Source organism: Crocuta crocuta, unplaced genomic scaffold (genome assembly GCF_008692635.1).
Source record: "Crocuta crocuta isolate KB4526 unplaced genomic scaffold, BGI_CrCroc_1.0 scaffold262, whole genome shotgun sequence".
Taxonomy (NCBI): Eukaryota; Metazoa; Chordata; class Mammalia; order Carnivora; family Hyaenidae; genus Crocuta; species Crocuta crocuta.
In genome coordinates this window covers 1,903,762-1,929,663 of record NW_027528869.1, presented here as the reverse complement: position 1 = coordinate 1,929,663, position 25,902 = coordinate 1,903,762, and the positions used below count along the sequence as shown (strand labels likewise).

The following is a 25,902-nucleotide window of genomic DNA, read 5'->3' as shown; positions in this document are numbered from 1 at the left end:
ATAATGAAATGGGCTCGGGCTGAGAAGAATAAGGCCTGGCTTCTGGCTCCACTTCAGCCGTTTTCCATGAGGTCCTTGGCCACTCATCTTGTTTAATTATGCCTCTGTTTCTGCAATCAGTTTAACAATAACAAACACTAAACATTTACCATATTCCAGGCATTTATAAGGAATGGGAATACCTAATTATATTCATAAGTAGATAAGTTCAAAATAATATGGTAGAGAAAATGGTAAAGATATGCTGAAGGTGCCACTGTATATGTTGCAGAGCAGAGCATATGGAGTCTGAGCTGTAAAAGGATACATGGTACCCTTCCCACCTACTTCACAGGTACGGTGGAGGGAGGGGGAGGAAGTAACATTGGTAGATGGGTTTAATTTTTAAAAATACAACTCATTTTGCTCGACATTACTCCGTTGTAGAGACTGGGGAAACAGGAATTCTCATGCCTTTTTGGTGGACACACAATATGCTACAACCACTTTGGAAGGGAATTTGCCAAAACATAGCAAAATTGTATGTAGATTTACTTTTTTGACTTAACAGTCCTACCTCTAAGCATCTATCCTGAAGTTAAGTTAGGGGGAAAATGCAGAGAGAATTACATGAAGCTATTCATTAGATTCTACTTAACATAGCAAAAGCAAAAAAAACAACCCAAATATCCATCAATATGAGATTGGTAAAATAAACAATGGCTCACTACACAAGGAGGGACAGGCCGCTATAAAAAGGAATGGGGCATATTTTTATATACAATTATGAAGCAGTCCCTAGGTTATGTTAACTAAGAAAGCAGGTGAGAGAAGTGAATAATACACTTCTGCTTATATGAAGAGGGGGAAAATACATACATGGAAGCATATACACACATATGAAATTTTAATATTTTCCTTTACTGCAAAAATGGAAAGATAATTTTTTAACAATATGTAAACAGGGGGACTNCCTCTTTTTCTCTCAAATTAAATAAATAAGTAAACTTAAAAAAAAACAACTAACAGATTACCTATGGAAGATACAGAAGCTCAACTCATTAGTTGACAGTCATGAAAGAGAGGAAAGGAATTAAACATTTGCTTTCTTTTTCTTATATAAAGTGTACCTCTATATACTGAATAATGAAGAGATACTTTTCTTTATAGAATTATTTCAGCTAATAAAGGAGGAAACAGAATATCCTCACTCTGCAACCTACCATGGAGTATGGACTTGGGCAGAAATCCTCAGTGGGATGGTTACTGCAAAAGCAGAGAATCAGACATCACACCTCGTGGCCGAAGTTTGTAACATCATCTATGCAGGGATTTTGCCCCCCAAAATCTTAATCTGATCAAGCATCTAGGTCTTTCAGACAATTTACAGGAAATAAGAAGGAAAATTACCTGTTGCATGACATGTGGATGTAATCAGTGAAATCCAGACTGAACAGAATGTTCAGATTTCTTTAATAAATTGAAAAGAGACAGAAATGAAAGAGGAAGAGACAGAAATGAAAGGGGCTATATATTAGATTTAAGGGACGAATTTGCCATTTGGAAGGTACAAACTTTATTTAGATTTGATCTGAACAGAACAAAAAATAATCGAATTTAAAAAATGGAAACAGAGGGGCGCCTGGGTGGCTCAGTTGGTTAAGCATCTGACTTTGGCTCAGGTCATGATCTCACAGTTATCTAGTTCAAGCCCCGTGTTGGGGTCTGTGCTGACAGCTAGCTCAGAGCCTAGAGCCTGCTTCTGATTCTGTGTCTCCCTCTCTCTCTCTCTCTGCTCCTCCCCTACTTGTGTTCTGTCTCTTTCTGTCTCTCAAAAATGATTAAAAACATTTTAAAAAGTAAAAACAAATAAAAATAAAAAATGGCAATGGAGATTTGTTACAGTGACCAGATATTCAATGGTTAAGAAATTCTCTGTGTGTGTCTTTCATTGTGTGTGTGTAATAATGACATTGTGAATATTTTTTAAAGTATGTAATTTACACACATACACACAAATGAAATGCTATAATATTTAATTATTGCTTCAAAATTACCAGGAGGGATAGGGGAAAGAGTGAGTGGAGTTGATAATAATTGAAGCTGGGAGCGAGATAGAGTGCTTCAATGATTTTTTCCTACTTTTGTTTATGTTTAAAAATAACACATTAGTAACCTTTTTTAACGAGAGAAAAATAAGAGAAATTAGAGACTGTTGATATTCTTGCAAACTCTGTTGCTCTCAAGGGTAGTAATTGGCAGAATCTACAAATTCTGTGAGCTGAAAGAGAAGTTACAGGGGATCAAAGAGGAAGAAAGGTGTCAAGAAATCCATAAAAACCAAAAAAATAATGTAGAGTGTGGTTTACTTACATTTTTCTGGCTGATGTATCAGGTTACAGTGCATCATATGAAGAGTTATCAGAGCCATAAGTGTAGACATAGAAGGAATGAGTAAAACCAAAGCCCAGGCCCCTGAGTGCTGGATGTAAGATATTCCCAGAAAGACAATGGCTGCTTTCAGGTTCATGATCCAGCAAAACCTGGGTGCACAGACGGAATTAAAAATGCCATTCAGTTACCTCAGATAACAATCACGAATTTTAATGCTTTTATATACATGAAGGCTATAAAATGGTGGCATGTTGACTGGGCTAGAATTTGCAAATATTGTCTATTAGATTCTCAATAAGTGTATACATATCAGCTATAGGGTTTTATCAGTTCTGTTACCTGTGTTTCATTTCTTTTGAGAATACGTATGGAAAGAATGTGTTCTCTTTTCTAAACTTTTTCTGCAAAGGGCCTCATCGTAAATATTTTAGGCTTTGCAGGCGATACAGCCTCTACAGCACCCACTCTCTGTGTCTTGGCGCTAGAGAAGCCATACACAATACTTCACTGAATATGCACAATGAATCTGGAAAAGATTGCGTGGTTAAAAAGAGTTGAATCTTCCTGTTTATTCCACTTTTTAAAGTATGGGTACACTCAGGAATACTCAGGTCATACCTGGACAATGCGTTAAACCAAAGACATGAGTGTCATTTGCATAAGACTTTCAGTATCTCTTCCTAACAACTAGTATTACAAATAAGTACCTAAACTAGCAGTCTGGTATGCTAGTTCTGGAGAAATAATCTCTGCCCATCAACCTTTCATTGGGTCTAAGTCCCTGCTGTTAGAATCACATTGCAGAGAAGGGTCTTAACATGAAATTAAAACATTTATTGAGGGAGAATTTAATACAACAAAATACCTGTTTAAATATATAGTTTTATGAGTTTGGGTAAATATTTCATTTGGGCAAACACTAACAGATCTAAGTTTTGGCAAACTTAACATTATCACTAAGATTAGATCCGGGATAATCTCTTCTTTGATGAATTTAAAACCAAATAATTAGAAACTTTCATTGTACCACAAAATCCCTTCACTGTCGCCATGTAGCAACATAATCAAGGATTTAGACTCTGTAGTCCCTGCCAAATTGTAGCGGGTGGAGTCAGGTCACGGGCTGTGCCCAGACTCTGGGGGATGGGTCTGTCAAGAGTATGACCACTAGGGGTCATCCTTCTGCATTTCCTCTACTTCTCCTAATCCATTCTTTCTTCCTTTTCCTTCCCTCCCTGTCTCCCTCCTGCTTTCCTCCCTTCCCCTCCCCTCCTCTCCTCCCTCCCCCCTTCTCTCCCCTTCCCCTCTCTCCTTTCCCCTCTCCTCTCCTTCCTTTGTTTCCTCTCTAAGTGAAAGGAGAGTAACCAGGCACGACTGGCTACAGGGAGGGCAAATTGAAAGTCTGAGGAGAAAAGAAAAGGCCAGAAAATCATCTAAAGGAGGAGGAGAGAGAGAAGACTGGATACTGGGTACTTGCCATAGGTAATGCTAAGGGGGCCACACGGCTCTAGGCCCACACTAAACGGACAGTAAATAAGTAATTGGTGAAAAACCCAGCAGTTCATTAAAAATCATCTGATCAAACAGCAACATAGAAAAACAAACTGAATCATTGACCCAGGAAAGTAATCAAACATCAAACACGGCCATGCTGAGGGAACTGGTTTACTACCATCCACTGACGGAAACTTGTCACGATGCCGGTGAGACAGTTCTGTAGAGCAAGTGGGGAGAGTCCCTAGGCTCAGCCTCCGGTCGGTCACCCTTTCGTGCTGCACACTTGAGTTGTGGCTGTTAGCAACCGAGAGAAGCTGGAGCCGCAAGCAGTGTTACGTTTCTTTCAATCTTTAGGAAACCCCCCTCCTTTTTTAAATGTTAAATGTTGCTGAGAAAATCCAACAGGACATCGTGTGGCTCTTCCGAACATCCCACAGTGATGTAAACTAAATTCTTCTAAAGAGGGTCAAGGAAAATTACAATTATTCCAAGACTTAAATCTTGTGAAAGGTAGTTAGAAACAAAAGAATTATAGTGCTGAATATCTACGTGTGGGAAGAGATTTCACGCAAAGTACTACATGTATTTTAACAAATGCCGTCTCACCTATTTGATTGGGTAATTTTCTGAAAGAATTGCCCAATACAGGCATGTTTTATATATGCCTTTATTGATCCATGGACAGGATAAGCCATAGATAATTAAAGGTGAAATTGTATATGTATCAACTGTAAAAAAAAAAATAAAAGAAATAAAAATCCACCATCTTCAAACTTACCATTAAGACTCCTTTCATCTCATAGCTCACTAGCAAATTGAGTATATAAAGCACCTCTCACACAGAAAGTCAGAGAGCAAAGCACTAAAGCAAAATAAATGCCAGTGATTAAGGAAAATTGAAAGCAGCAGTAAAAATATGTTTCTTTAGTCTACTTTTAAATACAGACTGGGAACTGCAAATAACTGGGAGTACATAGAAATCTGATTTTTTTTTTTGTCTTCATGATCCTGTGGTATTGAATACAAATAAGGGGGGGGGGAACTTGTTGCTAAAACCCCAGCAATCCTTTTGAGATTATTTCTTTTGAGATTAAATATTTGCCTTAAGTTATTTAGTAATCATTATTAGAGTCACTCAAATATTTTCTCATGTCTTAGACTGACCAAAATTCACATTCTTCAGAGTTTTTGTAAGTGATTTTAGAGGAAATTGTTTGAAATGGTTTTTCGTAGCCTGAGAAGATACCAAGAGGGGAGACAAGCTTTCAGGTGTTCACGGTAGTAGTGGACAATTTACAGAGTCGAGGGAGAATATTTTATTCTGTACTGAACAATATTGAGATAGTTCACCAGGGGATTTGAGGCTCTTCAATGGGATAAAATTGAACTGTTTGGAAGAGTCAAGGAAACACTTGGGCGCTGATTTCCTGGTGGATGGCTGTTGTCAAAGGTTGCTTCTTTTAGTAGAAACATGGGCCCATTGAAATACTTCAGAGAATACTCTGGTAGCCATGACTTTGGTGAAAGAAGGATCAAATGGGATTTTTACAGGTCTTACTTTTTATCAATAATTTTGTTTTCAATGCTGCAGTTAAAGAAGAACCAATTCAATAAAGGAAGATATTGATTTTGGTGAATAGACAGTATGATTAAAGTAAAAGGTATATTTTTAAATAAGAAATTTAGGAGAATACTTTACTTTTTCTCTCTTGCTCTCCCTGCCCCTCCTCTCTTCCTCTCCCCTGCCTCCTATATATCATTTTCTTATTTCCTTAAGATCTTTAGACTATCACATGTTTACTGATGGAAATAAGTCCCTAGTCATGTACCTACTAATTTTAAATGCGACCACTCAGGTTTTAAGAGCAGGAGCAGTAAGACACATAAGAAATTTGTCTTTCTTTCTTTTCCCAATATTCTTTGGTTTCCACAATTGTATGTTGGAGAGGAATTCTGAGTGTATTTCCTGAAAGCTTACAACCCTGGCAAAGTTAAAGGTGGTACCTATTGTTATTAGAGTAGGTGGGTAGCATTTGTTAAACTTGACTAGGACCCAGGCAAATAGAATTTTGGAAGGTTTCACGATTCCTTTATGTATCTTTTAAAAACTTTATTTATTTATTTTAAGAGATGGAGAGAGAGAGCGTGCAGGTGTGCAGGAAAGGGGAGAGAGAGACAGAGACAGAGAGAGAGAATCCCAAGCAGGCTCTCCTTCATCAGCGTGGAGCCTGATGCAGGATTCGAACCGTGAGATCATGACTAGAGCCAAAGTTGGATGCCTGACCAACTGAGGTACCCAGGCACCCACTGATCCTCTTAAAGCTATTTAGAGGCCATTCTTCAGGATGTAACTCACATGATATTTTGAATATTAATACAATTATTCCACGAACTGCTTTGATTTTGTTGGCCAAAATATACTTTATATATTATGATTTTACCACTACAGAATTAGGTAGATCCATATTTTGTTTCCTTTCTCTAGGATCAGGTAGAGTTTCTAAATCAGATAGATTTTTAAGTGTGGCGAAAAATTGCTATGAATCGGCAAAACTTTCCAAAGCCGCGTGGCACCCAGTATGTGCACTCAATGTTTAGTTTCATTTCTTTTCAAAGGTATTCCTAGAACACATTGGAATCCCCTTTCCTCATACCTCTGGAATTGTTTTCACAATTCTGAAGCATTTGATAGAAGTGTACATTCTCTAGCTATGCTTCCGGAAATTCTGATCTAAGAGGTTGTGGGTGGGGTCTGGAAAACAGTTTTAAATAAAGTCCTTAAGTGATTCTTAAAGGTAGGCCATTGCTGAGAGCAATGGTTCTTAAATCTGACTACTTAGGCAACTTAAAAAAGAGTTCTGATCTCTGAGTCCCACCTCAAACCAATATATTTGAAACTTTTAATGTCAAGGCCCAGGAATCAGTATTTCTTTTCTTTCTTTTTTTTTTTTNGAATAGACAGTATGATTAAAGTAAAAGGTATATTTTTAAATAAGAAATTTAGGAGAATACTTTACTTTTTCTCTCTTGCTCTCCCTGCCCCTCCTCCCTTCCTCTCTCCTGCCTCCTCCTATATATCATTTTCTTATTTCCTTAAGATCTTTAGACTATCACATGTTTACTGATGGAAATAAGTCCCTAGTCATGTACCTACTAATTTTAAATGCGACCACTCAGGTTTTAAGAGCAGGAGCAGTAAGACACATAAGAAATTTGTCTTTCTTTCTTTTCCCAATATTCTTTGGTTTCCACAATTGTATGTTGGAGAGGAATTCTGAGTGTATTTCCTGAAAGCTTACAACCCTGGCAAAGTTAAAGGTGGTACCTATTGTTATTAGAGTAGGTGGGTAGCATTTGTTAAACTTGACTAGGACCCAGGCAAATAGAATTTTGGAAGGTTTCACGATTCCTTTATGTATCTTTTAAAAACTTTATTTATTTATTTTAAGAGATGGAGAGAGAGAGCGTGCAGGTGTGCAGGAAAGGGGAGAGAGAGACAGAGACAGAGAGAGAGAATCCCAAGCAGGCTCTCCTTCATCAGCGTGGAGCCTGATGCAGGATTCGAACCGTGAGATCATGACTAGAGCCAAAGTTGGATGCCTGACCAACTGAGGTACCCAGGCACCCACTGATCCTCTTAAAGCTATTTAGAGGCCATTCTTCAGGATGTAACTCACATGATATTTTGAATATTAATACAATTATTCCACGAACTGCTTTGATTTTGTTGGCCAAAATATACTTTATATATTATGATTTTACCACTACAGAATTAGGTAGATCCATATTTTGTTTCCTTTCTCTAGGATCAGGTAGAGTTTCTAAATCAGATAGATTTTTAAGTGTGGCGAAAAATTGCTATGAATCGGCAAAACTTTCCAAAGCCGCGTGGCACCCAGTATGTGCACTCAATGTTTAGTTTCATTTCTTTTCAAAGGTATTCCTAGAACACATTGGAATCCCCTTTCCTCATACCTCTGGAATTGTTTTCACAATTCTGAAGCATTTGATAGAAGTGTACATTCTCTAGCTATGCTTCCGGAAATTCTGATCTAAGAGGTTGTGGGTGGGGTCTGGAAAACAGTTTTAAATAAAGTCCTTAAGTGATTCTTAAAGGTAGGCCATTGCTGAGAGCAATGGTTCTTAAATCTGACTACTTAGGCAACTTAAAAAAGAGTTCTGATCTCTGAGTCCCACCTCAAACCAATATATTTGAAACTTTTAATGTCAAGGCCCAGGAATCAGTATTTCTTTTCTTTCTTTTTTTTTTTTAATGTTCTATTTATTGCTGAGAGAGAGAGAGAGACAACGTGAGCAGGGGAGGGTCTGAGAAAGGGGGACACAGAATCTGAAGCAGGCTCCAGGCTCCCAGCCATCACCACAGAGCCCGACGCGGGGCTTGAACCCACGAACTGTGAGGTCATGACCTGAGCCAAAGTCGGACGCTTAACCGACTGAGCCNGACAACGTGAACAGGGGAGGGGCCGAGAAAGGGGGACACAGAATCTGAAGCAGGCTCCAGGCTCCGAGCCATCACCACAGAGCCCGACGTGGGGCTTGAACCCACAAACTGTGACGTCATGACCTGAGCCAAAGTCGGACGCTTAACCGACTGAGCCACCCAGGCGCCCCAGTATTTCTTTTTTTAATGTTTACTTTTGAGACAGAGACAGACCATGAATGGGGGGAGGGGCCGAGAGAGAGAGAGGGAGACACAGGCTTCAGGCTCTGAGCTGATAGCACAGAGCCAGACATGGGGCTCATACTCGTGGGATATTTATTTACTATATAATACAATAAATATAATGTATAATATAATATAATATTATAAATATTATATAATACAAATAATTTGTTTTATAATATAATAAATATGATAATATTTATTATTCCGTGGGATAATAAATTTTTACCTCTGGTGTTTCCCTAAGAGAAAAGTTATTAAAGTCAAGTAAGTAAGTATTAACATCAGAATATTTCAGAGTAAAACAAATATATAGGATCGATCTGAGTACTAGTAATTCAAAATTTATGTGATGGAATGTCAGTCTCCAGGCTTCTTGAAGAACTCCACCAATATTCTATTTGGACTTTCAAGTCATGTATAATTCACTCTGGTAACTGGTTAGCAACAGACTCTGATATGCAGATAGGATGCAAATTATCAGGTGAAGTAAGGAGAGAAATGTGGAAGCAAGATTTGAAGTTAATTGCAGTAGAACTTAAAATTATGGTTATAGACAGACTTAATTACCCACCTTTCTTTTTGCTTCCAGAAAAGATTCTGCACAGGTGTATTTACCTAGATGATCTCTAGTGTGGTGACTCTTAATTGCACACCTCAGATTTTGGAAAATGCTGGAAGAGCCAGGTTCTAATCTAGATAACAGCACAAGCATGTTGGCAGATTATTGTGCCTCTTGATTTCAGGGAGTTTAGCTTTATTCTTTCAATAAGGTACATAGTTGAGGAAGATCCAGTAACAGATGGTGATGTTGGCTGGGGGTGGTTTTCTCACCTACACTTGGCAGCTCCACTCGGAAGTAGTGCTCTCAATACTTGAGACTTCCAGTCTATAGTATTTAACATGATCATTGGGAAGCTTTAGGTGGTATAGATGCAATGACACATCTCATTAAAGGTCCTGTAACTAGGAGCATCTGACATCTGTGCTGAAAATAGAACTGGATGCAGCCTTCAAGTGGTTACAGATTCAAGTGGTATGCTGGCTTTTAAAAGACACTACTGAAATTCATTATATTAACCAACCTTGTAATTTCTCGAGGCATTTTTGACTTGGAGAAATAGATTTTAAATTAATGTGTTGCCCATTTAAAGATGGCCTCCTCCTAAACAGGTTCCCTCTTACTCAGACTTTAGACAATGATTTTAGCTGATGACTTATTAGTCATTTAAGAATAGTAACAGCTACCCTAATTTGAATACCTATGATGTGCTAGGATACTTTATACAGAAGCTGTCATACAACAGCCCTCCAAGGTACTCCCATTTTGTGGATGAGGGACCGGTGCTCTGAGAGGTTAAGGGGCCTGCTGAAAAGCATAAAACTCCTCTGACAGAGCCAGGATCCCATCAGGTTGCTGCTGCCCAGGAGGATCCCTGTCCACCTCCTCCCCCCTCCCCCTGGAGTATATACAGCAGGAGAGTTAACATTCTTTTCTATAAACTACAAAGAGCAGTTGCTCATAGTTTTCCGGGAACTTGGTTTTAGGAACTTAAAAAAAAACAAAACCAAAACCTGAAACAACCAGATTCAGCCATCAAGAAGCTTACCTTCCATAGCATCCTTTGTAACTTGAGAGAGTAATGCCTTGATTCCTCACACACATTTCTAGGTGCTTTCACTTTAGGTTTTAAAGATTCTATTAGCGATTTTAGTGAAAGTAGGAAATAATAAGAAGCCAAATTGAAATGTGTTCATCCTAAATTTGGTCTGGCTCCTCCCCGCTGCAGAAATTCATTTTTACCCTGCTCCCCACCCCCCCTTTAAAGGCCTAAAGTACAAACCCATTGGGAGTCCCCTCCTTTCCCAAAGGAAATATTTCATTCATATAATGTCTCCTTTGTAATCAACACTGAGAAATGTCACTTTGATTAAACACAACTCTGAATGACTAAGACCACAGTACAATAAATTCTCCAGAGCTATCTTTCAGAACAACTGATTGCTCTCCAGTCTTAATCCTCCAGAGTCTTATTTAATCAAAATGATGTTGCTAATTAAGGATTAAAACCTCCGAATAGAATAAAAAAGAAGGATTTTTCTTTCTCCTTTGGGCAGGTCAAGGAGGCAGAATTTGCAATAAGGAAGTAAAGAGTCTCTTCTACCCTTGGTAAAACTGCATTTTTTCTGACGTTTGGACTAAATCCAAAATAGGCCTGAGTGCTTTGTAATATTAATATAATTGGAGAGAGAGAAGAAAGGAAGGAAGGAAGGAAGGAAGGGGAGAGAAAGAAAGAAAAAGAGAGGGAGGGAGGAAGGAAGAAGCTGCTTTGGATAGTTACATGGTTACGCACACCTAGATTATTCTAAATTTTTTCATTTAATGCTATTAATATGAATTTTCTTTAAATGTTTTGTCTGATTCTGTTTGCACATTGCTTTTTTCCATTGCTAACGTTGATGGAAAGACAGAGTATTTCGAAAAATGTTGCAAATCATTTCACAGAAAAGAGGGAACAAAAGAATGTATCTCAGATTTACTTGACATTGACTGATGAACAACAAAATTCTCTACTAAATACTGAAATGCTCTACCTTAAGGTCCACATTTCTTCTTCTTTTTTTTTTTTTGACTCTGTATTTGGTAATAAAAATTGGTTCTAAAACCACATAAAGCTGTGTAAGAACTCACTGAAAGAGAAAAAGATTTACAGAAAGGTGGTTAGATTTTTGTGGAACACAAACTCTTTTTAGGTGTTAGAATTGGATGCAAGACAGAGGTGCTGGCTGATGTTTCAGCAAATTGTTAAGTACAGAAATTGTAAACTACAATTCAACAAATTGTAAAATACTTTTTGTCTTCTCTGCACTGACCTGTGCATCTATAATCTCTTCCAAATTAGTCTATTCCGGCGTAGACATAACTAATAACAGCTACCACTTATTGACCACCTACTATGTGCCAGGTTCTCTGCCCATGATGCACACATTATTACCTCTAATAAATCTCAGAAGCGGTATTATTATAACCCTCCATAAATAATTAAACAGAAACGTAGAGAGAATAAATGACTTGACCAAGGTCAGATAGCTTGTATTAAGTAGAGTTGAGACTTCTACCCAGACCTGTTTGGCTCCCAAACCCCCTTGTATTTAATATGATAAACCACTTCACACTTGTTTATTTGGAAGGTGAATTTATCAGTGCATTTCAGGAAGGTGCTGGTAAGCCATGTTGGTCTGTACCTGACTCATAGGATCTCACAATCCTTGGCTCTATCAGTTGTTACAGGTATTGTCACATCCTCACTTACCCAGCACAGTCAATGATAAAAACTGAATTATTACCATCAAAATGGCACCAGAGAGCAAACAATGAGAAATCCCAGAAGAGAGAGGAATATCATAAAGCCTTGTTTTCTTTTCTAGCCAGTGCTACTTACCAGTTGAAAAAAGACATTTGTTTCTGGGATCCATACTCCTGAAGGCTGTAAGCACCTGGTGGACAAACGATGGCTCTCATTCCTCCGGTGCCAAGGCAGACGAACAATAGCGCCATGTAAAACAGCCCGTTCTGCTCCTTTGTTGGCAGATTGTTAATCATATGGCGTGTGCCTATATAGAAATCTTCCAAGGGAAAAGCAACCACAGATAACAAAGCAGTGCCTATAGAGAGAGAAAAAAGAATAAATATGGCACAGACCAACTGAATCACCAGACCACATTATAAATAGGGTTTTAACTCTGAACGTGGCATCATTGTGTAACTGTCTTATTAAAATATTTGTTAGTCACTGCGATTCTGAAGATAGCACAATTTTCCTAAATGTGAAAACTTCCTTCAATATGTGTTTTAATGAATCCAGAAGGCTAGTTCTTTCCCCCCTCAAATTTGACGTATCTTTTCTCTCAGAATGTAAAAGCAAGTCATGTCCATTTTCACAAAATTTGGAAAGACATCAGAAGCTAAAGATGCCTGTAATCTCCCACCCCAGAGACAACCACTGTTAGTTAGGGTTATTTGTTCTCAATCAGTAGAGTGATAGAAAACTCAAAGACCTCAGACGTGTCAGAAGCCTGTTAAAGGAAATGTTTTAAGGAGAACATTATCATAGTTGTAAGAAGAACATAGTGTCTCTTCTCCTTTTCAACTTCTCATTCTCCTTTTAATGCCCTTTGATTTCTCTCACTTCTTAGGTACCTGGGTGGAGCCTTCTTGGAACACCCAGAGGTAAGAAGGCGAGGTGAGTGATGCAGCGCAAGCCTAGAGGAGGGAAAGACAGGAAGAGACAAGGGATGAGGGGGGGTCAAACCTTCTTCTCATTTCCATCTTTCAGGGACCACACTTGAATACTTTCCTTGTTTGATAGAAATTATGATTCAATTTCATACTTTTGCTAAGCTCTTTAAATTCTGCAAAATAATTGTATGTATTATACTGTTTCATTCTTGAAAAGCTTTGTGATGTCAGAGGATAGATTTTCTTATTCCAGTTTTTCAAAAAATATATCAGATTCAGTGCGGTTAAGTGACTTGCCCAATGTTACAGAATAACCCTGATGTTATCTGCCTCTTTTTGTAATTCCCATCAAGTGGTCAAATCATCTCTTTTATTTATTTATTTATTTAGTCAATTTGATTAGTGAAAAATGGCTTCTCGCTGTTACTTTGGTCCTCCATTTTTAAAATTAATTTGGGTTTCATATTTTTGGCATAAATTTTTACATGGTGGTTTTATGTGGTTAGTTTTCTAAAATAGACTGTAAGCTCCTAAAGGCAAAAATTAGGTCTAATATTTTATCTCCCTCTTACAATGGCTTTTATAATGTGAATAATATATGCACTCAAGAGCTGTTTGGTAACAAACTGATTTATCCTGAGAGTTGGCCCTTTAGATTACTGAGGTTGAAATGTTTCTTATCAAGTTTGGCCAGATGTGGTACCAACTGCTTTTTCTCTACCCCTCAATGCTCTCCAGAAGCTGATGAGTCCATCAGAGAAGACAGACATACAAGTAGAAATTATATTATAATGTGGTAAATGAAATTACAGAGGTATGACTAGAGTATGGGTGAGCACAGAGAAGTGAACAACATGGTTCTTGAAGGAAGGACGGGAGATTTCAAGTGTTGGACATGGGGTGGAAAGATGAAGGAAGGTTGAGAATTTCAGGCATACAAAAATGTATCTGTAAGATTTTGAAAGAAGGGTATTAGACAAGAAGCAGTTCAGCATGGTTGAGGTCACATGCTGACACAAAAGTCTGGAGAGGTAAATCTGGGACAGATTGTAAAGGTTCTTTTGTACTAAATTGGATTTTGTGTTTTAGATAATAGAGCCAATATATAGATTTATTGGTTAAGGAAGTCAATGTTGTTAGTAGAAAGGTATATGGATTGGAGTCATACTGATAGCTCAGTAAGTAGGCTATTAGTGATCAAGAGAAAGCAAGCTGCATTTTTGAGCTAAGGTTTAACATTTGAAATAAAAGACAGTTTTGATAGAACCTCTGATACTCAGTGACTGGTTGGAATTTGATGGCAGCTATGAGTGGGGCCCAAGGAAATAGCTTTTAGTAAGAAAATGAATGGGGATGAAGTTGACTTAGGTCTTTTGTTTGTCAAATTCTAAAATTGGAATTTTAAAATTCTAAAACTTCAGTCCTAGCCTGATGGCTTACACAAGAANTCTTTTGTTTGTCAAATTCTAAAATTGGAATTTTAAAATTCTAAAACTTCAGTCTTAGCCTGATGGCTTACACAAGAAATTATTTTTATTTTTTATTTTTTACAAATAGTTTATTGTCAAATTAGTTTCCACGTAACACCCAGTGCTCATCCCCACAAGTGCCCTCCTCCATGCCCATCCCTCCTCCCCCCCATCCATCAGTCCTCAGTTTTTGTCAGCATTCAAGAGTCTCTCATGGTTTGCCTCTCTCCCTTTCCCCCACCATTTCCCCCTTCTTCTCCCCCTTGTTCCTCCGTTAAGTTCCTCCTAATCCTCCTATACGTGCAAACATATGGTATTTGTCCTTCTCTGCCTGACTTATTTCACTCAGCATAACACCCTCAAGGTCCATCCATGTTGCTACACATGGCCAGATTTCATTGTTTCTCATTGCCATGTAGTATTCCATGGTATAGATAAACCACATCTTCTTGATCCATTCATCTGTTGATGGACACTTAGGCTCTTTCCATGTTTTAGCTATTGTGGAGAGTGCTGCTATGAACATTGGGGTACATGTGCTCCTATGCATCAGCATTTCTGTATCCCTTGGGTAAATTCCTAGCAGTGCTATTGCTGGGTCATAGGGGAGTTCTATTGTTAGTTTCCTGAGGAACCTCCACACTGTTTTCCAGAGGGGCTGTACCAGTTTACATTCCCACCAACAGTGTAGGAGGGTGCCCGTTTCTCCACATCCTCGCCAGCATCTAGAGTTCTCTGATTTGCTCATTTTAGCCACTCTGACTGGCGGGCTTACACAAGAATTTAGATTGATAGGAATTACCATGCTAAATAAGAAGTTATCAAGTGCTATGGATGCGGTCTCTTACCAAGAAGAGTTAACCATTCGGACGCTTGCTTAAATGTCTCCTTATCAGAAAACATTCCCAGATACAAAATAGTAACCATGTCACTGTCTAGTTTGCCCTCTTTACTCAGCAATATTTTTCATCATAACACTCCTGAGCTCCTGGCATAATGTCATTTGCTTGTTTATATTTCTCTTTCTTTGGAAAGTCAACTTCAACAGAGAAGAGACTGCATTCCTCCTCTGTTGCATTCCCAGATCCTGGGACAATGTCTGGCACAGAGTGGTCCCTGAGGAATATTTGTTGAACGTTGAATGGATATTTTCCATGCCGTGACTTCGTTTTTATTTAACAAAACTGGAGCAGTGAAGAAGTTATATGTTTAATCACACTCACGAATCGTGAATGGTAATTGATCACTTGCTGGAAACCGGGAGAGATGTTGGATACCTTATATCCACCCCTTTCTCATTTATATCTTCACCTGTTCCCCCAAACCTACATCTCTGCCACACTTCTCAGTAATGGTGAACTGCATACTACCTTCCTAAGTTCCTCAGCTCAGAAACTTAGAGTTAATGTTTGTTTTTCCATCATATTTGTTCTCTTATTCAGTAGCCAAGTTTTTATGGTTTTTCCCATGTTCTCTCCTGGATTAACACTTTTCTAAGACTGTCCTCCTGAGGTATTCTGGCCTCCCTCTATAAAACCTCTCACTGTGCTTGCCTATCCTGTTTATTGAAGATAAACATTTCCCAAATGTTTTCATTATATCTTCAGTGACTCTCTGTTGTCCAGAAGAATGACTTAAACTTTTCCATCCCAGATTCTACACCGTTCATGAACTTATTCTTTACACCTTATCAAACAATCTTGATATTTCCCCAACATTACTCACAATCTCTTGACTTCCAAACTTGTGTAGATATAGTTATTTTTCTCTGTGTAAAGAAGCACAGTGTAGTGCTTGAATTCATCCATTTGTTTAACATATAGCCATAGTTCACAATATAGAAACCATGCCTGCATATGCAATTTTAATTACTCTATCGCTAATTAAAAACCACCTTTTGATGAAAACATCCTCAATTATTCTACGTGAACTTCAAAAACCTTCTTAGCACATTTCATCATAGTTGTGAAGCAAGTGGACTTCACGTTTCACATAGAATTTGTCACGAATTTGGGTTTGGGGTAAGAAGGGGAAAAGGAGCACGTTTGAAGCACAGAAGAAAGACATGTAAAGAGGTAATTATTATAAAATATAATCATTTCAACAGTCTAGGTATCAAAACATCGACACATCCACACTTACACATATGCATACATGTTTACTAGCAATGTAATAGTAGTTACATTAATTACTCAAACAATACAGAGAATAATATAAATTGAAAAAACATTCTTCATTTATCACATTTTATGCTAAGAGCAAGATCAGGATAATAGTGAAAACTCTAACAAAATGCTATTCAATTCAGTTGCAAAACAATCCAGTCAGAAGAGGACACTCACCTAGAAAATGTAGACATAAGCAAACATATACCAGTTTGTTTCTTCCTAGATGGACATCAGCAAGCCATCCCACAAACACAGGGGTAACTATTGAAGTTCCAACGAAACACAAGTTCAACATGGCTGCCTGGTAATTGAGATAGCCAAGCTTGACAGTGCAAAAGGGGATCATATTGCAGACGACTTCAAAGAAAATGAACCTCTCACATACCTCCACCAGAAACAAACAGATTCTAACCCAATGTTTTTTCACAGAGTATGATGGAGAGAAATAATCAGAATGTCTTGTAGTTTTCTCCTTCTCAGTGCCATGATTTGAGGATACTTCGTCATCCGTTATTTTAAAGACTGTAACAGACATGACTACCCTCCTTGAATACAACTTTTGTTAGTATTTTGAACGTGGTGCCTTTTTTTTTTACTCCCAACCTTCTAATGAAAAAATGAATAGGATCTTTGCTTTGAATTTCACAAGTCCACGCTAAAGTTTCATGCATTTTTTTTGCACATTAATGTTGTTCATTTTGAGGATCTGGGAGCACAGGAGAGGAGACACAAGTATTTAAATGTTCATGGTAGTCCAGAGTAGGCAAATCTGATTTGTCTGTCTAATTATTTAGAGGCTAATTAGGCTCTTCCTCCAAACTTATATTGTATTACATGAATCCTGTTGCATACATGTAGAAATTCAGCTGCCTCACACTGATAAAGGTTTAAATACTGAGGCAAAAGAAGCAGCTTTTCAGGAGAATTTGAGCACTAGATCAAGAAATAATTTGAGTCTAATAATTTCTGATATTTTAATTAAACAAGCCAGAACAGCACCAAGAGATAAAGCGCAAAAGGAAATCTGTTTTGAGGGGGAAGAATACCTTATCATTATTACATTTCTTGTTATTTTGGGTTGAAATTCTGATAAGAAAGCTAATTAGGTAACAACAGTGCTAGTACATTTAGGTAACAAGCAGAGTTTGCAAGGAAGTAATTTAAGTGCACTAATGAAAGGAGAAAATATTAAACAAAAACCCTTTTCCTTTAAGTTGACCCCGTGCTTGTAGAACAGCCTCTCGGAGGAAATCAGAATCAAAAGGTGTCTTTTGACTCATTATTAGTCAGCAGCAGGGATACAGCAAGCATCCTACACATGCTTTGGGGAATATTGGATCTGGTATCACCCTGACCCTCCTCAAGCTGGGTGAATGGATGTTAGCATTCTATGTTGGAAAGCAGGAGGGCACCGATTAAACTAAAAAAGCAGCAGTAAAATAGAACACTTGAACATGTAGGGATTTAGTTGCAAGGACATAGGAAGACAAGGAGATGAAACTATTGGGTTAAAGTCATAATAATTCAACACGTAGGGAATGAGTATAAGAATGTTAATTTTACGGCGGAGTCGGAAGCAAAAGACTGAGAAGGCCTTTTGACTCTGATTCTTATCTCTCGACCTGAGAGATTGGGAGCAAACACTTTGCTTCAGGTCTTTCTAATAGTTTCATTCTAATGGTAGCTATTTTTGTCTGCTCGGACTCGCCTTCCCTTCTTTGGTAACAATGCCCTACTTTTCCTTTGTGTAGGGTGATCATGCAACTCATTATCCAAACTTGGCCATTTCGGTGAGTGAAAATGAAGCTATTTATAGTTATTCCTGAAAACAGGTATTAACTGGACCATCTAGGGCAAGGCCCAACATACACCTTACCTTTGGGGAGTGACGTCCATCTATTATGTGAGATCCTGGTGGGATTTTCTTCTGGCCAAAGGAATCAGAACATGGTCTCAGAGAGCCCTTTTATATTACACCTCCCCCCCAAGAATTTTAATAATGCATGGAATGACTGAGGTTTGGACCTGGAAGCTGAGTCATTCCGATGGCAGTTCACAAAAAAAAAAAGGGATTGTTCATGAGGTTCTGAGGGAAAATTCAGTGCCATCCCAGTTCTTACCTTCAGGAGGCATGATTAGGTTTTCTTCTGTAAAGGGCTCACTTTCCAATCAATTTTAGTTGTTTGGTTCCTGTGGTTTACAATGAACCCTGAGTAGTACTTTTTGTTTTCGTTTACCCCAGATGCAAGGGAAAGTCTTTCCCCAGCCACTGAGTGTATATTTAACCAGCACCTGATAAAGGACTCCTGCAGGATTATATCATAAGAAGAGTAGCACTAATGGTAATCATGTTTGAATTTTTTGGCTAAAATGTGTATCCTTGCCCCAAAACAGGCTACAGTTACTGGAAACCTGTGTCTTGGACATGGCTGAGTCAAGGAGAGCAACGGTATTTGCTGACTAGTTAAAGCAATAGGAAAACACCTCTTTTTCATTGTTATTTCTCGATACCAAGCTCAGAGGGAGCTTAAAGGACAAGTACCAATTCCACTTGAGAATAACACTCGGCAGGGAATATTGAATGCTATCATCTTTGTCAACAAACTTGAGCCCTTGAGTGGGGGCTTGTGCATACTTGAGCTTCATGCAGATTTCCCCCCACCCAAACCTCGGGCTTGTTCTCCTTCTTCCCACACCTCCCTTAATAAAATGATATTTTTCCTCCATTTTAAGAGCAATGTGTGTACAGTGGATACAATTTGGAAAATATCTAGAAAAAAGGAAAAAAGTGAAAGTTGATGCAGGATTTATATTTATATTTAATATTCATTGCAGGTGTACAATTTAGTGATGCAACACTTACATACAACAATTGGTGCCTATCACAAGTACGCTCCTTTATCCCCATCACCTACATAATCCTTACCCCTGCCTACTTCCCCTCTGGTAACCCTTAGTGTGTTCTCTATAATTAAGAGACTTTTCTTGGGTTTCCTCTCTTTTTTACCCTCCTCTGATCATTTGTTTTGTGAACAAGAGCCAAATTATGGAAAGAGCCCAATGTCCATCGACTGACGAATGTATAAAGAAGATATGGTATATATAGACACAATGGAATATTACTCAGCCACAAAAAAGAATGAAACCTTGCCAGTTGCAACTATGTGGATGGAGCTAGAGAGTATTATGCTAAATGAAATAATTTCATGAGAGGAAGACAAGTATCATATGATTTCACTCATATGTGCAATTTAAGAAACCCATGTTATGTTCTTAGGCTAGTATTTAACAGTATTGCTGAGTTAAAATGTGGGGAAGTTTTCAGGCATGTTGATATATGTCAAACTGCAATTCAAACTTCAGGCATTTTTTTTTTTTTAATCAAAAAGCCCATGTTGTTTTTGGAATGCAAAGACTATACTTAACACTAGAGTTCTTCACTGGCAAAACAAAAGTCATAAGTCAATGTGTGGGGTAACAATGTTGACCATATTTACAGGTTGGAAAATGTATTTTGTGTAAGATGGAATTAGTCAGAGGCTCATTTGATGAACCAATGGTCCTTCATAGTTTTTATTAAGCATCAGAGCCTGAATTCACCAGATCTCATGAGGGCTGCATTGGGAATGTACCAGAAACAGAAGCCCTGCTTTAAGGAGACTATTTTTAGCAATGCAAGATTATAAAGTATTTTTATAATCGCCAAGTTGATTATAAATTTTGAGAAAACTATAGTCTTTTCTAAAATGGTTTTACAAGTTACTGGAATACTTTCAAATTTTACGTGCATTTGCAGAATGACTTTTCATAGGTCCTCTACACTCTTATGAAGCATTTTTTTTTTTTAACGGAAGAGCTTTTCTAGCTCAATAATTCTCTGCATGTGGTAAGGACAAAGGTCATTTGAAGATATTCATTCTTTTAGGCCTGTCAGTTCTGTTTTATTTCATTGACTATGAAGTTTGGTGTAAAACCTGGTTTGATTGTTGTCAAGAACATAGGGGATTAATCTTAACTCTAATTCAATTACTAAAAATTGTGCACCAAAGACTTGTTGGAGTGAAATTTCTGCTGCATTGTTCAAGCTGTAAAGTGGAAATGGAAAGGGGTGTATTGGGCTGTGTTTTTGTTTTGGGAAAGATTCTCTGTATCAATCCTTACTCCTCCATTATACAGAGAGGCTCTGGCAATTGTATATATTTCTACCCTGACCCTTCTATCTAATGTGAAGCAGAATTACTTCTGACTCCAGCAGGTAATAGCTCATGTAGTCTCAAGAACACAGAAAATGTTCCATTTTTCTCCTTTTTCTGAGGATAAGTAAGAATGAAGGTCATGGTCCTCTTAAGCAGATTTTCTTCCGTACCGCTAATGACTATTATGAATTTTGCTATTGCATTGAACTCTACATGGAAGATATATCTGTATAAAGTAAGACAAGAGTGATTTATCACATGAACTGTAATAATTTTATGTGTCAACTTGCTGGGCCACAGTGCCCATTTATTTGGCCAAACAATATTCTGGATGTTTCTGTGAAGGCATTTTGGATAAGATTTCCATTTCAGTCACTGACTTTGAGCAAAGCAGACTGCTTTATCCAATCAATTAAAGGACAGAATAGAACAAAAAGCTCACTTCCCTGAACAAGGGGGAATTCTCTAGCAGATTGCCTTTGGTCTTCCCTACACCATCGCCTCTCCTTGGTTTTCCAGCAGACTGCCTTTGATCCAGAACTCTAACTTTTTCCTGAATCTTGAACCTCCCAGATTCCTTGATGAGATTTTGGACTCAACAAAGCCTCCACAGTCATGTGAGCCAATTCTTTAATATAAATCTCTTACTGTATAAATCCATATCTTATTGATTCTGTTTGTCTGGAGAACTCTGATACAGAGACCATCCCTATGTTTCTTTCTGTTTTGTTCATGAAGGAAAAACAAAGACATGCTTAAGAACACGGAATTGAGGGGCGCTTGGGTGCGTCAGTCGGTACGACTTCAGCTCAGGTCATGATCTTGCAGTAGTGAGTTTGAACCCCATGTTGAGCTCTGTGCTGACAGCTCAGAGCCTGGAGCCGCCTTCTGATTCTGTGTCTCCCTCTCTCTCTGTACCTCCCCCAACTCATGCTTTGTCTCTGACTCTCTCTCAAATAAAATAAGTAAACATTAAAAAAATATTTAAAAAACGGGGCACCTAGTTGGCTCAGTTGGTTAAGTGTCAGGTCATGATCTCACAGTTTGTGAGTTCGAGCCCCACATCAGGCTCTGTGCTGACAGCTCAGAGCCTGGAGCCTGCTTCTGATTCTATGTCTCCCTCTCTCTCTCTGCCCCTCCCCCACTCATGCTCTATCTCCCCCCTTCTCAGAAATAATAAAAACATTAAAATTTTTAAGAAAAATTTAAAAAGAGCATGGAATTGAGGATTGATAGCTCCCAAATCTCTATGTGTACCCAAGACATTTGTCCTGAATTTCTAGTAAATTAATAGACATCTCCATCTAGATTTTTACTGAAAGTTCACGCTCCTCACATCCTCTGCTAACTCATTATCATCATTCCAGGACCTACTTCTCTTGTTCTACTTTCTTTAACATCACCAACTACCCAAATATTCAAACTAGAAAACTGTGAGATGTCTTAGACTTTTTCTTTATTGTTTCCTTACCTGTTATCTACCTTTTCGCAGAGAATATTTATTGAGTTCTTACTATGTGCCAGACACTATCCTAGATTTTGGGAGCAAAGAAGTACTGTCAATTCGACCTTCTAAAAATTTCACTAACTCGTCTTTTTCCTCTTCACCTTTTCTGCTCTGATCCTAATTTGAACTCTTAGCCTTTCTCCCTTTCTCACTGCCTGCGTCTAGTAGCGCTTCTTTTTATCTCAACCCTTCACGTGTATATTATTTTCCCTGATTTGCCATACCTGTGTATTCTCTGACTGGTTTGATGTTTTCATGTTTTATTATTTCCTTAGGAGTATTGTTTAGAATGATTTGCTCTTTAAAATCAAGTAAGTCTATTTAATAGGAAGTTTTAAATTATTAACATATGTGGCATCACTTGCCATAATAGAAGGTTTAAAAAAATGGGACACTTGGGTGGCTCAGTCATTAAGTGTCTGACTCTTGACTTCTGCTTAGGTCATGATCTCAGTTTGTGAGATAAAGCCTGCTTTGGGCTCTGTGCTGACAGTGTGGAGCCTGCTTGGGATTCTCTCTCTCCCTCTCTCTCTCTGCTTCTTCTCTGCTCTTTCACACTCTTTCTTTCTCTCAAAATAACTAAATCAACTTTAAAAAATCAATATTAATAATACTAGTTAAAAATAATAGCTAACATTTATTACATGCTTTCTGGTGAAGCTCTGTTCTAAGATTTAATTCATTTATCTTTGTAATCATCTGATAAGATAAATGCTATTTTGATGAACCCCATCTTACAGTTATGGAAACTGAGGCACAGACTACAAATACCTTATTCAAGAAAATTAGTAATAGAGCAGACTTAAACCTAGGTGCTCTGACTCCAGAGCCTACACTTAACAGATGCTTTTTCCTTTATTAATAAAAACATGGAAAGATAATATATAAAAAAAAAACCCAAACACTTTTTATCCCCCACAGAATTCTATATCATTTAATGCCCAAACTACATATCATCTAAAATCATTTCCAATTCCAAGATATTGGGAAATGCTCTTCTATTTAATTCTCCCTAAACTTTCCAGAAACTTTTTTTAAATTTGAATTTGATTAATTTACTCCCATGCTTAAAGTCTGTGAACAACTCCTTTAGACTAAGAGATTGAATTAAAACTTCCTTGCTGGCGCATAAGGCCTGATGTTCAAGTTGCTGCCTTGTGACCACAACCATCCCTTGCCAGTGTGCCCTAGAGCTGGTTAACACACCTGCAGTGTCATGACTACGCTGTGCTCTTTTATCTTTTCATGCTTTTCACATGCTATTGCCTCGGCATGGAATGCTTTTGCATTCAAGGAGTCTTTTTTCATTCCTTAAAACTCAGCATAAGCATCACATTCTCAGTAAAGGCTCCTTTGATTCTCAGATAGTCTTTTCTATGCTCTTAAAACACTGTATTTTTTTTCTCTCTCTTTCAATACATATGCTGTGCTATATTAATTAGTTTGCATGACTGTTTTCCTCACTGACTCCGAGATCTTGGAGAATAGGAGCAGTTTCTTATTTGTCTTTATCCCTCCACTGCCTAGCCTTCTGCCCGGAGTGTACTCGTTATTTCAGTCCATGTCTAGTGGTTGAGGCCGGCTGTGCCATGTGCCATACTCAGGCCTAAGTAACATTTATTCAAAGTTGTGCAAGAAGTGCTATTTATGTCGTTTCCCCCAATATGCTATCAGGATCTTGACTCTAATAACTGGGTAAAATCTACTTGATACTCACATATTAAAACATTTTAAATGGGTAAATGGGTAGTTGACTTCCTGAATGAATAAATGAGAAAGAAAGGGTTTAAGATTAGATGTTCTCAGGACATTCTGAAGGAAACAAAAGTGTTTATGTGGACCAGTAGACCTTATCTGACTACGACAAAATATTTATTAAGCGCCTAGTAGAATCCAGGCTCTGAGGATCCCATAATGATGAAATACCAGCGTTGGCTTTCTGGGGGCTTACAGTGTGGTAAGGAATATCAACGATCAAGCAAGTGCTATGGTCTAGTGAGCTATGTGCCATGATGGAAGAAGAAGAAAGTGCCACAGAACATACAGCAATGCTCGTAACCTCGGCAAGTTCACAAAAACGGATTCCATCAAAGCAATAGCTATGCTTGGGTGTCCTTTACAGGGATAGAATTCAGCTTGGGGAAAATATGTAAGGTGAGGGGTGTTTCTAACAAAGAGCATGTTCTCTGTAATACAGAGCATTTACTCTTGAAGGACTGAATATGTTGTTTTTAATGGTTCTATGCAGGAGCAGATTCAGCAGGTCTGGATCAGGGAGTGACAAGGATCTGGGGAGAAATGAGCGCTGAAGGTGAAAAGAGAAGAAAAACCAGATCATAAATGACTTTATGAGACAGAATTTTGACCAGTTCTCAAAGTCATTTTTCGTTTATATGCCAGACTTCTCTAAGTAGAATGAGGCAGGGTATAAAGGACTAAAGATTTTTATTCCAAATCATTTTTTGTACCCATTCAAGATCAGAAGTATGGGCACCAGTTAAGAGGTGCTGGCAAAACTCAGTAATTTCTAGCTCCTTCCCCCTCTACCCCCACCATCAAGGATGATGTGCAGGTTTCTAGTGTAGCCATCACAGTGGATAGCGGTGTTACTCGGTGCAAAGGAATGACCCTGGGGGTACAGGAAGATGACTTTACAATGTGACAGAGTGAGTTCAAGGCACCAATGCCATATTCAATAGGTGAGGAAAAAGGAGAATCAAATTCCCTCTTTTTGGGGATGTGGAAAGAGTTACTTCTTGCTTTCAGCTGCGGTGAAACATATCTTCCAATGAAACTTGGTGTAGCAATATTAAACATTCCAGAAGCATAGAAAGCTTAGAACATTGCTTACTATTTAATTACCTCTACTGAAAACCATGCAAATTTCATGAGAATTTATGGGGCTCTATGCCATTCTTACGGAAAGTGCCTAGAGAAGGTGTAGGAGACGGTAGCCGATACTAAACATAAACTGTAGAACAATCATCTGTTTTTGAGAAAAAGTTTTTATTAAAATAGGAAAATGGATATGCTTAACTGAGTTAAAATTAATTACAAAATATGAATCTAATTTAATTTTAGTACTTTGAGTGACTTCCTTTTATTTCTTGAAGTAAGCTAAACAATGTGGCTGTTATTTTAACAGTAGATTATATTTCATTAAAAGAAAAATCTAAGCAGTTGGATCATGTACTATGTTAATCAGTAAGAAGGTAAAAAATAATTCCTCGTCCTTGATCTCAGATTTGGGTTTTCCGTGAACCAATTTGGGGGAAAATATATAGGAGGAAATAATTAACTTCTGTAGCACTGGTCTTGAAAACTTAAAATAATGATGAATGTTAAAGCCACCTATGCCCTTTTAAGCCAATCATTTGCTTAGGGGCACCTGGGTGGCTTAGTCAGTTAAGCATCCACGTTCGGCTCAGGTTGCAGTTCCTGAGTTCCAGCCCTGCCTTGGGCTCTGTGCTGACAGCTAGGAGCCTGGAACCTGCTTCATATTCTGTGTCTCCCTCGTTCTCTACCCCTCCCCTGCTCATACTCTGTCTTTCTCAAAAACAAAGAAACACTTAAAAATCCTGTAAAAAAATCAATCTTTTGCTTAGAATATGAACTTGGCCATAAGTTAATAGACATGTAAAGGAATGATGGTTTCCTTAAGGAAGATGTCTTACCATAGGAAGGGAGAAGGATTAGAGATGGTGGATACTCAGGACTGGTGGTATCTCATTTTAGAAACCCGCAGTTTTAGGGGTGCCTGGGTGGCTC

The 25,902-nt window shown here is 38.1% G+C and overlaps 1 protein-coding gene across 1 annotated transcript in view; it reads right to left on the bottom strand.

Annotated features, from left to right (window-relative positions):
• Positions 1 to 16,966, bottom strand: part of SLC15A5 (solute carrier family 15 member 5) — a 74,148-nt gene extending 57,182 nt beyond the window's left edge. Inside the window, exons 1-3 of the mRNA XM_077756418.1 lie at positions 16,606 to 16,966; positions 11,998 to 12,220; positions 2,353 to 2,522 (exon numbers count right to left, since the gene is read on the bottom strand). Of these exons, the coding sequence (XP_077612544.1) occupies positions 2,353 to 2,522; positions 11,998 to 12,220; positions 16,606 to 16,966 (754 nt within the window). The remainder of the gene's footprint in view (positions 1 to 2,352; positions 2,523 to 11,997; positions 12,221 to 16,605) is intronic.
• Between the last annotated feature and the right edge of the window lie 8,936 nt (positions 16,967 to 25,902).